Below are 13,777 nucleotides of genomic sequence, written 5' to 3'. Positions count from 1 at the left end.
GAAAGAAACCTTTTAAAAATTCACTAAATACCAAAAATACCAAAAAAGAAATACGAGAATTCAATACATTTTTTATATTTTTATGTATTTATTAATTTTTAAAAATATTTTTTCACAAATTTTTTACTTTTTAAATACATCTAAATAAGGTGCATCTAAAAAAGTAAAAAAATATTTAAAATTTTAAAAATATTCACTAAAAACAAAAAATACGAAAACCAAAAAACTTAGGCTCCGTTTGGTGGAGTTTTCAAAATCTAGTTCTACACTCACTTTTGAGTATGATGTTTGTTTAGGGTTTTCAAATCATAATTCTACACTCATTTTTCAAAACTCAATTCAAAACATAATCATTACTTTTCAAAACTCATAACCAAATACATAATTCAAAACTCTTTTCAAAACTCCATTCAAATGAATATTTTAAAAATATTTTAATTTTGTTAAGATTTTAAATATTTTCATATTTAAATATGTTACGATTTTTTTAATTTTTTAATTTTTTAAATTTTTTGAATATTTTTAATTTTTTTAATTTTTTGAATATTTTTAAATATTTTAATTTTTAAATATTACGATTTTAATTTTTTAAATTTTAAAATATTTTATAAAAATAAATTCAAACTCTATTTTATAAAAATATTTTTAAATATTTTAATTTTTTTGTTATGTATTTGGTTACGATTTGAGTGTAGAGTTGTGAAAGTAGCATGGAGTTTCGAGTTATGTGTTTGGTTATGAGTTTTAAAAATAATTTTTTAATTGAGTTTTGTTTTATGTGTTTGGTTACGATTTGAATGTAGAGTTGTTTTTAAATTTAAAATATTAAAATTTTAAATTATTTTAATTTTTTGAATATTTAAATTATTTAAATTTTTACGATTTAAAATTTTTGAATATTTATTTTAATTTTTTACTTATTAAATTTTTTAGATTATTTAAATTATTTAAATATTTATTATTTAAATTTTTTGAATATTTATTTTGAAAAAAAATTATTTCCTTTGTAGTATTTTCAATTAAAAAATTGATTAATGTTATTTTTTGTTAATAATAAATTTTTTTAATTGAATTTTAAAAAGAGTTTGGTTATGAGTATTGATCAAAATTTTCAATAATGTGAAAGTAATATGTTTTGTTATGAGTTATAGCAATTTGAATTAAGTTTTGAAAACTCTTTTCAAAACTCATAACCAAACAAATTTTCTTACTTCACATGTCAAATCAAACTTTCAAAACTCAATTCTACACTCAATTCCACACTCAATTTAACACTTTATTCAAAAACCATAACCAAACAAATTTTCTACACTCAAATCATAATTCTAAAACACACAAACTCAAAATACAATTCATATTCTCAAATCATAGTTACAAAGCTCTACCAAACGGAGCCTTAGTTTTTAAAAAATTTAATTCAAAAAACTCAAACCAAACACACTTAGAAAATGATTTTAGAAATGAAAAATACATTTTTTGTTTTTAAAAAAAGTATTGTGTGTAATTTATCTATTATTTTTTTAAATTAAAAAATCAAGAAATTTATGTTGAATACTTGAAGCTCTCATATTTCTTCTCACTAAAAATTCCATTTTACTTGTATAAAATATAGATATCTTCCCCAAATCTAATTTCAAAAAAAATAAAAAAATAATAATAATCAAAAAAAGACGTAGTTAGTAAATATACTTTCTAAAAATATGTTTAGAACACATAGATCGGCAATTTTCAAATAAAAACTAATAAAAATATCAAATATAGTGAATGAGACATTTGCGGCTAGAACATTCCACACAGTTATATAGGGGGTGTTTTGAAAAATTGTTAAAAAATTGATTTTTGATTTTTTACTAAGTTTTTTAGTTTTTTTGAAAAGTGATTTAAAAAGTTGGTAAGACATTACTTTTTGGCTTTTTAGTTTAATATTTTTTTCAATAATCCTTCGTAGTTCTAGAAAAAATTGGCCTGAGTGGCTTGAATATTCAAAATGACGTCGTTTTGGGTATTTTTTTTCCCATTTCTTTCTTTCCCTCTTATATCATTGAAACAGAGGAGGAAGAGAGAGAATAGAGAAAAGAAAGGAGAGAGAAGAGAGAGGAGCACCACCGGTGCTGCTATCACCGACGCCTCTTAGGTACAGATCTGTGTATAATGATGATGATGACGATGATGATGATGATGATAATTATGTGTTGTTGTTGACGATGATGATGATGATGTGTTGATTTTGATTTTTGATTTTCGGGGTGAATTTCTATGATTTTTGATCTTCAAAAAAACAGAGGATGAATCTCTCTGATTTGGTGTTGTTTGTTGTTTTTTTTTTATCAACTTAGTGTTGTTTGTTGTTGTTGATGATGATGATGATCTCTTTCTCTCACACAACTTCCTCTTCTCTCCTCCTCCTTCTTCTTTATCTGCAGAGAAAAAAGGAAAAAAAAAAAAAAACTGTCGAGCCCCTCGGGCCAAAAGAAATTCGAGCTACAAAACGGAATTGTATTTTTTTATAGTATCACGTCACATTAAACTGGCCAAAATACCCTTACCTAACTTAAAAAATTTATTTTTTTACCCATATGTGTGGTTGAACATGGACCATAGTTACATAATTTCACAAGCCTGCGTTTTACTCGCTTCCCAAATGGTTTTCTTGCATTTTACTGCCATGGCTTTTTTTGTCATGGAGTAAGACAGCAACTTTTTCCTCTTCTTCCCAAATGGCCACATAATAGGGTGTACCTATTACTTGGCCTCTTGGGAGGGCATGCCTCGTGTCACAAGCAAAGCAAGGTTGGCTAATTTTATTTTATCAATTACTGTTAAATGTTGCCCCAAAGAGGGACATACCTCCACCAAATAGACTAGTGACTAGGGTGTTCAAAAATTCGCTTCAGGCTTCGTTTGGGAAGCCATGGTTTGGACTTTTTTGGTTATTTTAGGCATAAAAAATAAAATAGGCTATTTTAGTCATAACAAACAAAACATCACATCCAACCCATAATCATTATATTCTTCTCTCACAAAAAAACTCAAAAAAGTCAAAAGGCCAAAAAGTCCTTCCCAAACCAAGCTTTTAAGCCCAGGCTAAAATAGCCAAAAAAGCCAAAAAGCCAAAAAGCCAACCCACTTCCCAAACGGAGGCTCAGTCTGTTTGGCACGACTTATGGTTCGGTATGTTATGATTTTAAATTTTTTTATTCTGATATAATTTAAATTGATAAAAAAATATTATATTTAATTTTTTAAACATTAAAAAATAAGTGACTAATATAATATATATATTTTTTATACTAATAAAAACTAGAAAGGGAGACATTTATAGAGCAACTTGCATACCTCAATGTGAAATTGTACAAATTTTATAAAATTCTCTAAAATCTCATGCAAACCAACAAAACTAAATCGTAACATACGACCTATGTTATTTTTTCAATCATCAAAATTGAAAAATCTAGTTCCATGTTAAATTTTCTCGTAATTTCGACTAAATCAAATCATTTTACACTGTGACGAATTGGTAAGGAAATATTGCAATAGAAAAAGAGGCACAGGTGTGTTAGGTGTCAATATTGAATGTTTAATTTTTTTTAATAGATATATTAAGACTTTTATTTAATTTTTTTGAACTTTTACAAAGTGAGCTAGTATAATTACGAAACATTAAAATAAATTAAGAGTTTCACAAATTGGCTCCAATGAAATAATAAGTGGGCACCGAGTTGCCACTGCCATAGATTTATTGACCCTTCACAATCAGCTTGAAAACAATATTGAGCTTACTTGATATATCTTATTTTAAGTTAAAAGTTGATAATAAGAAAATATAAGTTAAAAGCACTTTCCTTAAGCTTCTAGGCAATCAAATTTTTTCAATTTATTAAATTATTAATGCTTAATAAGTTATAAGTAGAAACTGTACTAAATAATTTGACACAAACTCTTAAATTAAAATAAAATATAATAAAATAAATTCATTTAAGCCGCAACAAACAACTTATTGTTGATATGAGCTCAAGCAAGGAGTTTTCATAATTAAAAGACATAGGTGACCTTGCACAAACATGTTTTTGTCTTCCATAGGTGACCATACTAGTCACAACCATCATTCATATATATATATATATATATATATATATATATATATTTGTCTTCCACAGGTGACCAATATTTCATTTTTGGTTTGGGCCGGTCCCCCTTTATTCTCATGAATAATACGGTAATAATGGATCATGAAACTTTGGGCCGAGAGTAACCTGAGTTGCTTAGTGGGGCAACGTTCCTTTTCAATTTGGGAAGGTACGAAGCTAATATTTGTCGGAAGATTTAGGGATTATTTGGGAATTGGATTTTTAAGTGGTTTTTTAGTGTCTTGATGAGGTGAAAAAAAGTTAATAATATGTTTAAAAATTAAATTTGTCTCTCTGACTAATGTGATATTTTGAATTTTTGCCTGGAATTTTCACTTTATTCTTATTTTAGTTGTATAGAAAAAAAGTTAATGGGAGTGTCGGCTATTTTTTAAATTAGTAAATGTCAACTTGTTTAGATGCATGCTAAACATGTAACTTTTTAATTTTTTTAATGACTTTGACTAAAATAGTTTCTTCCCAAACATGTTTTTAGAATGCAATAGCAAGATGTAAAGTCAAAGCATCAAGATGCTATAATTTGACAATTCTACTTCAATAGTACAATTGATTTATTTTTATTTTTTATTTTAAATTATCATTTACAAAATATCAAATAGAATTGATATTTATAGGCCACATTGCTGGAGAGAGAAAAAAAAATACTGAGAATTTTGCCAGTACAATGAAGTTCCTCATTGACAATGCATCATCCACGTACAAGGCCTGTGATTCTTAGGATCTACAGTGGACTATGTATGCTTCTCATCTTCTTATTAATCATTTGATTACAGATTGGAGTAATTATTCGCTGTCATGATTGGTCAACGAGTTGGACTTACAATTTTATATTAGATGATAAAAAATAATATAGCACATATTGTATTATAAATTTATAATGAGTGCGTGACATGTTGAAGCATGAAACATTTGACTTTTATAATGTAAATTTTCAACTAGTTTGGTGAATTTGTCCAAATTCATTCCCCCCCCCCAAGATTAATGTTATTAGAATAACTAAATGTTGGATTAATTACACTTGGTATTCTTAGATTTTTATCAAAACATCACTATGGTCTTTTTACTTTCAAGTGTAACACTCAACTCATATACTTTAAGTTAATAAGGCTAATGAAAATTAAAAGTGAAGAGATTAAATTGAAATTTTAGTGAAAGTGTAAGAACTAAATGAGATGAGACATATGATTTATATGATAAGTTTTGTCAATTTCGTTAACGCCACATAAACAGAAGTATGACATTATAATTTGATTTAAAGTGTAATGAGTTGTTTGTCACAATTACAAGTAAATAAATTAAAGTAAAATTTTGATAAAAGTGTAGAGTGATAAATAATTAAAATAAGATTTTGATAAATGTAGTGATAAATGTAATTAACCCCCCCCCCTCTCCCCAAAAAAAATGTTTATACTAAATCTATTTATTATTTGATGAGGCACACATTTATTAATATGATACATGAAAGGTTAGGTTAAATTAACAAATTGATAACATTTTTAGTGATCACAATAATTTGGAGCAAAAAAATTGGTGATGACAATGTTACACTCCAAAATTGGTCCTAATCACTCATTAAATCACGCAGTTTTGACAAATCAATAACTTTCTAACGAGATAGTTAGCCGTCAAATAATTGAGATTGAATATTAGCATAATTGACCCAAAAGACCCTGACTATTGCATTCACGATTGAGTACATTTATTTATTTATTTTAAGCTAAGAAAAGAACATTCATCAATTAAAAAGTATAAGGATAAAAGAAGCCTTTAATAAATAAAGACTTATTTGGGAAGAACAACTGTAAGATTTACAGTGTTTAAGTCGGGCTACTAAACTATAACTTAGCTCTCTAAGATAAGTTAACCTGCGAATTTAAAAAACAAGTCAAAGGTAACAGAAAACTAACACAATACAAACATAAGCAAATCATAGTCATGTGTTGTAAAATTAGATGACATAAAAAGAAGAGAAGATGCCATTCTTCACAAAAAAAAAAACTACGGTATTAAATGTAATTTAGCATGAGCAAATCATAGTCATGTGTTGTAAAATTCATCAATTACATCATATTTTTGCATGTCTGGTATTGTCAATATCTAAGGGAACAGTCAAAGAATTGGACATAAATTACTGTTGTTTATGTTTATTTACCATACTGAAAAAAGGAGAAATTGAAATTTATGCGGTTGAGGAATCATTTGCAAAGAAATCTAAGCTAGAAATAAATGATTGCAAAGTTATGTGAATTCCTCAAACGATGCCAACTGCACCAAGTGCCACAAAACTCCAGTGCAACAAGCATCCAACCAAAATTGAGAAAGGCGAAAGACAACTTCATTGGCAAAGACAAAAATAAAAAACACGAGATGTAAGAATAATTTAAGAATGGAAGTTTGACGTTGAGAAGTTTTGAAGAAAAAAAAAAAAAACAGATTCATTGTAGCTATTCTTAATTATCTGTTCTCATTTACGCTTTTTTTAAAGTATTAAAGTTTCATAGAAGCCATATTATTTACACACATGTTCAATTGAATTTTTATTTTTGGGATTTTTTTTTTTATTTTCAGGAAATTTTTGAAAAAAAAGAAAAGAAAAATTCTTTTTTTTAGAGAATACAAAAAACAACTTTTGTTTCTGAAAACAAAAATAAATAAATAAATAAATAAAAGAAACAACAGAGAGGAAGTTGGGCAGAACCCAATTTTGGAACCCAACCTACGGACATTGACTTTCGGACCGAAGTCTAAAACTCGTTTCAACGAAGACAAACAATTCGGTAAGAAGATATGTGTGTCTGAGTTCATGTGTGTCTGTGTCTCTGTGTTCATGTGTGTGTCTGTATAACTTCCAATCCAACTATATGATTGATTGGGAACACCCAAAAGGACCTAACGCACGTGCCTTTGACCCCGTTACGACTCGAAGAAGCTTCCAAAGCTTAGCCCTAATCTCTCTCTCTCACTAGAACTCACCAAGCTCGATCAATCTCATCCCTGTGATCGAACAATTCAGTGAAGTTTCACTTGTTCAATTCAATCAGGTTAGTTCTATTTTCTTCACTTTCACATGCTCTCTCTTTTTCAATGCTTAATTCGCTTTCTACTGCTTTCTCTGATCGAAGAGGGTTTTTTCACGCGGAACTTCAATTTTCACTTACAAGTCTATCAAGCTCGATTCTTATCATTGTTTTTGTTTTCTTTGAGTATTTTGCGTCAAATTTTAATTTGCTTGAATGTAGGGTGTGATTGATAGGATTGAGGATTTGATCAGTGAAGTGAACAATATACAATCTACAATTGTTAATTATGTTAATTGTTATTTGGATTTTGGTACAGAATGTAATATCTCGTTTGTGTCAGCTATTACTGATTTACTGTTGACTTTTGTAGTTGAAATTTACTTGCAGATAGTAACAAACAGATATTAGGGTTTTGGATTGAGAAGTGGGATATAGATTCTTTGAAGTTGATGGGGTCTTTTTTTTTAGAGTTGGTTGAGTATTTTAGAGTGAACTGTTTTTTTGCTTGAATGCAGTGTGTAATTGATAGGATTGGGGAATTAATCAGTGCAGTGAAAATTCTATCATTGTTAATTATTTTAATTGTTATTTAGGTTTGTTGATTTTGTTACATAATGCAATATCTAGTTTGTATTAGCTATTACTGATTTACTGTTGATTTTTGTAGCTGAAATTTACTAGCAGATAGAAACTAAAAGATATTAGTGTTGGTTGATAATTTTAGAGTGAAAAATTTAATTATCCATGTATAAGTTTATTTTTTTGCTTCGATGTAGTGTGTGATTGATAGGATTGGGAATTAATTAGTGAATTGAACAATCTACAATTGTTTTTCTTATTGTTAATTATTATTTGGGTTTTGTTGATTTTGCTATGGAATGCAATATCTAACTTTGTATTAGCAGTTACTAATTTGCTGTTGACTTTTGTCACTAAAATTTACTTGCAGATAGAAACAAACAGATATTAGGGTTTTGGATTTGAGAAGTGGGGTATGGGTTCTTTGAAGTTGATGGGATCTTTTAGAGTTTGTTGAGAATTTGACTTTTGATGGTAGTGAGGGATTCAAAAATCAAAATGCCGGTGCATCGGCATCCCTTTCGAGTAGACACTATAGAATTGAAATTTGAGATTGAAAGGAAGCTTGGTCACGAGAAATCAGAGAAATACTTTCATCTTTTGAACCGATACTTGAGTCTTAAGATTAGCAAATCGGAGTTTGATAAGCACTGCATTGGTACAATAGGGAGAGAGAACATCTGTCTTCATAATCGGCTTCTCCGAGGTATTATAAAAAATGCATGTGTTGCTAAGACTCCCCCGCCAAAAGAGAGCAAAACGGGCTGTTCATTGAATGTTAAAGTGCCAAATGGGTATCAAAGAAGTAATCTTCAGTCACTCTGTAGAGATGTGTTTCCTCAGTCTCCACGGAAGGGAAGGACACCAAATCTTCGTGATCGAAAGTTTAAGGACCGTCCCAGTCCTCTTGGACCTCATGGGAAGATTCATAGCATTGGATGTGAAGATTCTGTTCCTAAAATTCAGGAACAGCAAAGCGCCACCGAGATGCTTTCTTTAGGTAGCAGACCACCTCCTGAAGTAACCTCTGTGGAAGAGGGTGAAGAAGTTGAGCAAGCTTCTGGAATCCCAAGCACTTACTGTAGAAGCCCTGTCACAGCTCCTCTTGGCATCTCTGTAATTGGAAAAGGAACACGAAAAGTACTACGTAATGGATCAGCAACTTCCTTTTATGTTGACTCTTACCTCAGTAGTGGTGAGCTGCCCAATACCAGCTCTTTAAAGACTATATTGGAGCAGAAGTTGGAGACAGAGAGCTTGAAAATTTCAATGGATTGCGTTAACCTGTTGAACAATGGTCTGGATGTTCACTTGAAGAGATTGATAAAACCATGTTTGGAATTAGCTAGTTCAAGGTTGGGGAATATGCACACAAGCGAAGTAAATAATCAGGTGGTATTTGGTTTGAATGGGATGAGACCAATGAGATATGTACAAAAACCTAACAGACCTGTTTTCGCATCCTTGTTGGACTTTCAAGTTGCAATGGAGTCAAACCCCAGGAGGTTTGGTGAAGATTGGCCAGTACAACTTGAGAAGGTTTGTTTGTTTGCATCAGATGAAGAATAAATTGAAATTGATTGTGCAGGACTTTGGTGGGACTACACACATGCAATTTCATCTCAGTGATAATGTGTTAATTGTAAATTCCGTTCTAACAGTGATGTTGACCCCACATTTTTATGTGTGATGCTGAAGGGTGTACGTGGTTAAAGCTACGGAAAATTTTGGATCAAGGCAATTAGGTTGTATATAATATAAATCTCAGTGCTGATTATTGCATCAATGGGACACATTACGTGGTAAAGTATATATGTATTGACACTTGTAAAAATCTAGCCACTGCAAGTAGCTCAGTGGCCTCCTTCAACTAATATCTGTAGTTTGTTCATCTCATTGACTTTTTGTTAATAAAGTTTGTCTTTGGAGTTGCCATACCTAGTGTTATTGGTTTGATATCAATTTGTTCCACTTTTTTTTACAGACCTTCAATTAAATATTCTTGTTGAGCTGCTGTTATATTTTTTGTTATCATGTTAGATTGAATAAACTGTTCTTGTGAAAAAGTAAAATGTCTCATACTGTTTAATTTTTATTTATTTTTGATAAATAAATGTCTCATATTGTTTAATTAGTTTTATTATTTTGGTCATCTCTCTATCTTTTGCTTCTACTTTAGCATTTTGTTTTCCCAATTGGTTGACATGCCTATCCACTACCGTGTTACTGGAATATGCAATTTACTAACTTATGTGGTATGAGTGATATTAAGACATTAAGTATAGTGGTAATTTTTTAGGTTTTAATGATAAAATCTAAAGTGTACCACATGAAATTACAATGTTGAATAGAACTAGCTTTCAAAACTGTCAATTTATTTATTCTTGGGGTGTGGTGGTACTTGGGTTAATCGGTCTCTTTCCTTGAAAATGATATTTCAGTATTATACATGGATTGATAAAGATGCATATCTAAAGGGGGCTCTCCGTGTGTGTGTGTATACACATATATTTTAGTGTTCTGAGTGCAAATATGACCTCTTTGGATGTTCTCCTTATTCATTGTTCCTTTTGCATTTAATTGCCTCTGAGCACTTTTCTTTTTGTTTTTTTTTGGTTTTGGAGTATGTACATTAAGTGTTTTGAAGTTGAGAAGAATAACTTTCTTTTTTATTGTTGTCTTGAAGAACACTAATGTGACTTTCATTAATGTTTCAGAGTGGTCATCAAATGCTGAACATAGCAATGCCTTAATTCTAAGTGACAGCCATGAGCTATAGATGAAAATAATTTTTTTTCTTCTTCTTGAAGTGGTGTTTGTTATTACATCAAAGTAGAACTCAAATACTTGAAGGTAGAAGTCAAAATTTGGTATGGGAAAAAAGAATGTCCTGTGTTGTTTGTAGTTACCTTTTTAATATATATGATTTTCCTTTTTTTCTTGGTAAAAGATGGAAGAAGAATTTCTTATGATATTTGTAGAGCTACTGTTGGATTAGTTTATTGTATTTGTACTAATTTACCACTCACCTTTACCTGAATCAGCTTTGGTTTTATAATTCTAAAGGAAGATACAAAAGGTCATACCATTACATTATTTATAACATTAAAAGTATTAGTTATAACACTTTTATATGATTTGTAGAATATAAATTCTTTGCAAGTTGATGCCTGTTTTCCAATTTTACCTTGATGTTTGTAGAGCTACTGTTGGATTAGTTTATTGTATTTGTACTAATTTACCACTCACCTTTACCTGAATCAGCTTTGGTTTTATAATTCTAAAGGAAGATACAAAAGGTCATACCATTACATTATTTATAACATTAAAAGTATTAGTTATAACACTTTTATATGATTTGTAGAATATAAATTCTTTGCAAGTTGATGCCTGTTTTCCAATTTTACCTTGATGTTCAATATTTTTAAGTTAATTATCATTTATCATGCATAATATGGTTAATCAATGATAGAAAGTTTGAACTATGGTGTCTCCAGAGAAGGTTTACAAAACTTGTAAATGAGACTGCTTATTTAAACATTAATAAATAAAGACAAGACACTAAAAATGACTGGAGATACACGACAAAGGAGAAACAAGTAAAAGGAATTCATTGCAGAGTATAAAATCCATACAATTTGATGATTATAGTGACTGGACTTGATGTTCTTCATCCAAACCGTGAAATAGGATTTGAGATTGGTTCACTTAATATATTATGCGGAAATGCAATTTGACTCCATCTGCTGCTTTTACCATTTGTTGGAATGCAATTTGACTTTACAGTAACATGGTTTCGTATGCTGCATGATCATTTTCAATCCCAATCTGCACTCTGTAGATCAGATCTGTTAGTGCACTTCTAACTTCACCTTTGAGCTTTCTCCTCGTTTTTTAAACAGGGAAGTGATTTGTGCAGAGGCAAAGAATTATATTTCACTTATGAGAATCAATATCAAGGCTGTAAGTGTTGTCTTTAACTTCCAATCAGCTTTCCTTTTCTTCCTTTTTATCCTCCTTCCAGTGAAACATGGAAATGAAAAACTCTGTTTTGCAATCTTTTGACCAAGATGATTGAGAAAGAAATACAACTTTCCAAACTGGAATTGCCATAATGATCTCTTTGGCCTAGCTATGTATTATGGTTTTCTGAGCTAATTGACGGAATTCTAGCACTTAAGTGGAGATAGGTGTCTGTTTTCCACTAACAATGATTTGGACTCACAGGTTTCCTATATTTTATCTGGTGACCATAGTTTGAATGTCAAGAAAATAAATCCTAGAACCTATGATGAGGATTTGGGAAGGACACATCCAATATGTACTACTCTTTTACCCTTTCAGCTATTTCCCAAATTTTGCATGTTGCCAATTGCACTTTTCAATGCAGTGCCTGGCGAGCACACGGATGTGCATATTATTCTTTGGCATAGGAGATACACCCTGTGCAAATAAATGCTATCTAAGGTATGCTGCTTTTTGACTGTTTTTCAATATGTTAAAATCTGTCCTTTGCACAGTTTATTTTGTATGGTTTTATACACTATAATGAGTAATGGGTGCTGTCATTGTTGATTTACATTCACAGTCAATTAACTGAGGAAACATATATAGACTTTTTAAGTATATTTTGTAGGTTCCATGTCCTTTGTGTGTGTGTGTGTTTTTTTTGGATGGGGATTTCAAATTGCAACTTGTTCTACAATTCTCAGCCTTTTGGACAAAGATCAAGTGCAAACTGCAACTGCATCTTCTTCTAAAAATTGACAACCATAATACGATTATTTTGATGAGATTATGCAGTCCTGCACTAAAGCTTACATTCACTTGGCCTCTTTCACCCCCAACAAATTTAAAATAATAATAGTAACACTACCACCAATTCGCCTCTCAAAAAAGGAAATCCTCATAACCTAAAAAGCCTCCTAGAAAGCCTAGAAAATATTTGTATAGATGGAGACCACTTAGATGCGTTCTGGCAAACATGAAACTTGGACCAAACTACCATTCATCTTACTGATTTTCCAAGGTGAGGGTTTAGAGAATGTTTTCTTAAAAAGAAGGTGAAGCTTCAAGAGTTTCCAACCCTGGTTTGCTCCGCCATGCACTGGCCACCTACCATATGATTGGAGCTGCTACAATGCTAATAGCTATTGACAAAATTAGTCACATTTGTTACTAATTTTTGTTTATGAATTACAATTACTCGATTTCTGGCCAAACTGTAGAAAATTGAGTACATTGGCTCTCATGGTTTGTTTTGTATATCTAGAAATGATTGAGCCAACATGTTACTTAAAAGGTATTTGCTGTTGGTTTTGATATAAGCAACTAAAAGAAATCAGAACTTTTTTGTTCTATTTTCTGGTAAAGGTATTCAACTGATTCAAGAGCAAAACAAATGGACAACTGGGCAGAGACACGTGAAAAGGAATTCTATCACACATCCTCCTATACATCAGTGGAAGAACTTCATTCCAGGCCATAAGGTATTATTACATGGGAGAATTTTTAATTCCTAGAGTGTACTAGACATGTCTCCTCTCATTTCTTTGTTGACATTTGTGCTATTGATGCATGACCATGGTGGAATTCAGTGCAAGAAATCATGATGTCAGATTGAGCTTCGATACCATATATACACACATTATACTCTTTTTTTTGTAAGGTCAATCTTTTCTATATCACTTTAAAATCATAATCCACCTAAATAATTTACAGAAAAAATTCCTCTGCTGGGTTGATTCCTAAAAATGTAACTATGGAAGTTTCACCTATTTTTTGAAAAAGAATGAGGGTCATTTGGTGATTGAATTTTGTTATATTTTTGTCATAATATAGTGGTACGGTCTTACTACTAGTACCAAAGTAGTTAAAACCCCAAAAGAGAAGAGTATATTGGGACAGATGGCTTTTGGCTTGGGCTAGCAATGTGAGTTGTTTTGTGGATTGTTCCTTTTGTAGATCTTTTGGGATCAGTGTTATGCTGGACACTTTTCTGGATCTTTTTGTGTACTGTTCTTCAATTGT

At 30.6% G+C, this 13,777-nt stretch overlaps 1 protein-coding gene and 1 long non-coding RNA gene across 4 annotated transcripts; both read left to right on the top strand.

The window, feature by feature from the left end:
* Positions 1 to 6,836: 6,836 nt before the first annotated feature.
* On the top strand, positions 6,837 to 9,682 carry LOC145788566 (uncharacterized). Of its 2 annotated transcripts, XM_082922701.1 has the most exons (3): positions 6,837 to 7,189; positions 8,118 to 9,286; positions 9,446 to 9,682. In XM_082922701.1, the coding sequence occupies exons 2-3, from the start codon at positions 8,219 to 8,221 to the stop codon at positions 9,458 to 9,460; spliced, it is 1,083 nt and encodes a 360-aa protein (XP_082778827.1). In that variant the 5' UTR covers positions 6,837 to 7,189; positions 8,118 to 8,218; the 3' UTR covers positions 9,461 to 9,682. The 2 variants fall into 2 exon arrangements, with proteins under 2 accessions (XP_082778827.1, XP_082778826.1); XM_082922700.1 differs by having other exon boundaries at positions 8,118 to 9,466.
* A 782-nt stretch (positions 9,683 to 10,464) lies between these two features.
* Positions 10,465 to 13,436, top strand: LOC114267010 (uncharacterized). 2 transcript variants are annotated; one of them, XR_014365461.1, is made up of 5 exons: positions 10,465 to 10,600; positions 11,650 to 11,710; positions 11,975 to 12,068; positions 12,138 to 12,214; positions 13,121 to 13,436. It is a non-coding gene; the product is annotated as an uncharacterized LOC114267010 (long non-coding RNA). The 2 variants fall into 2 exon arrangements; XR_014365460.1 differs by lacking the exon at positions 10,465 to 10,600 and having other exon boundaries at positions 11,575 to 11,710.
* The last annotated feature ends 341 nt before the right edge of the window (positions 13,437 to 13,777 follow it).

This window comes from Camellia sinensis, chromosome 4 (assembly GCF_055761805.1).
Source record: "Camellia sinensis isolate YWXY chromosome 4, ASM5576180v1, whole genome shotgun sequence".
Classification (NCBI taxonomy): Eukaryota; Viridiplantae; Streptophyta; class Magnoliopsida; order Ericales; family Theaceae; genus Camellia; species Camellia sinensis.
Note: the sequence above shows the minus strand (reverse complement) of the source record. Positions and strands in the feature narration are given on the sequence as shown.

Bases quoted from the DNA above. Each gene is read 5' to 3' on its own strand.
- LOC145788566 (XM_082922700.1), top strand. From the start codon at position 8,219: ATGGTAGTGAGGGATTCAAAAATCAAAATGCCGGTGCATCGGCATCCC.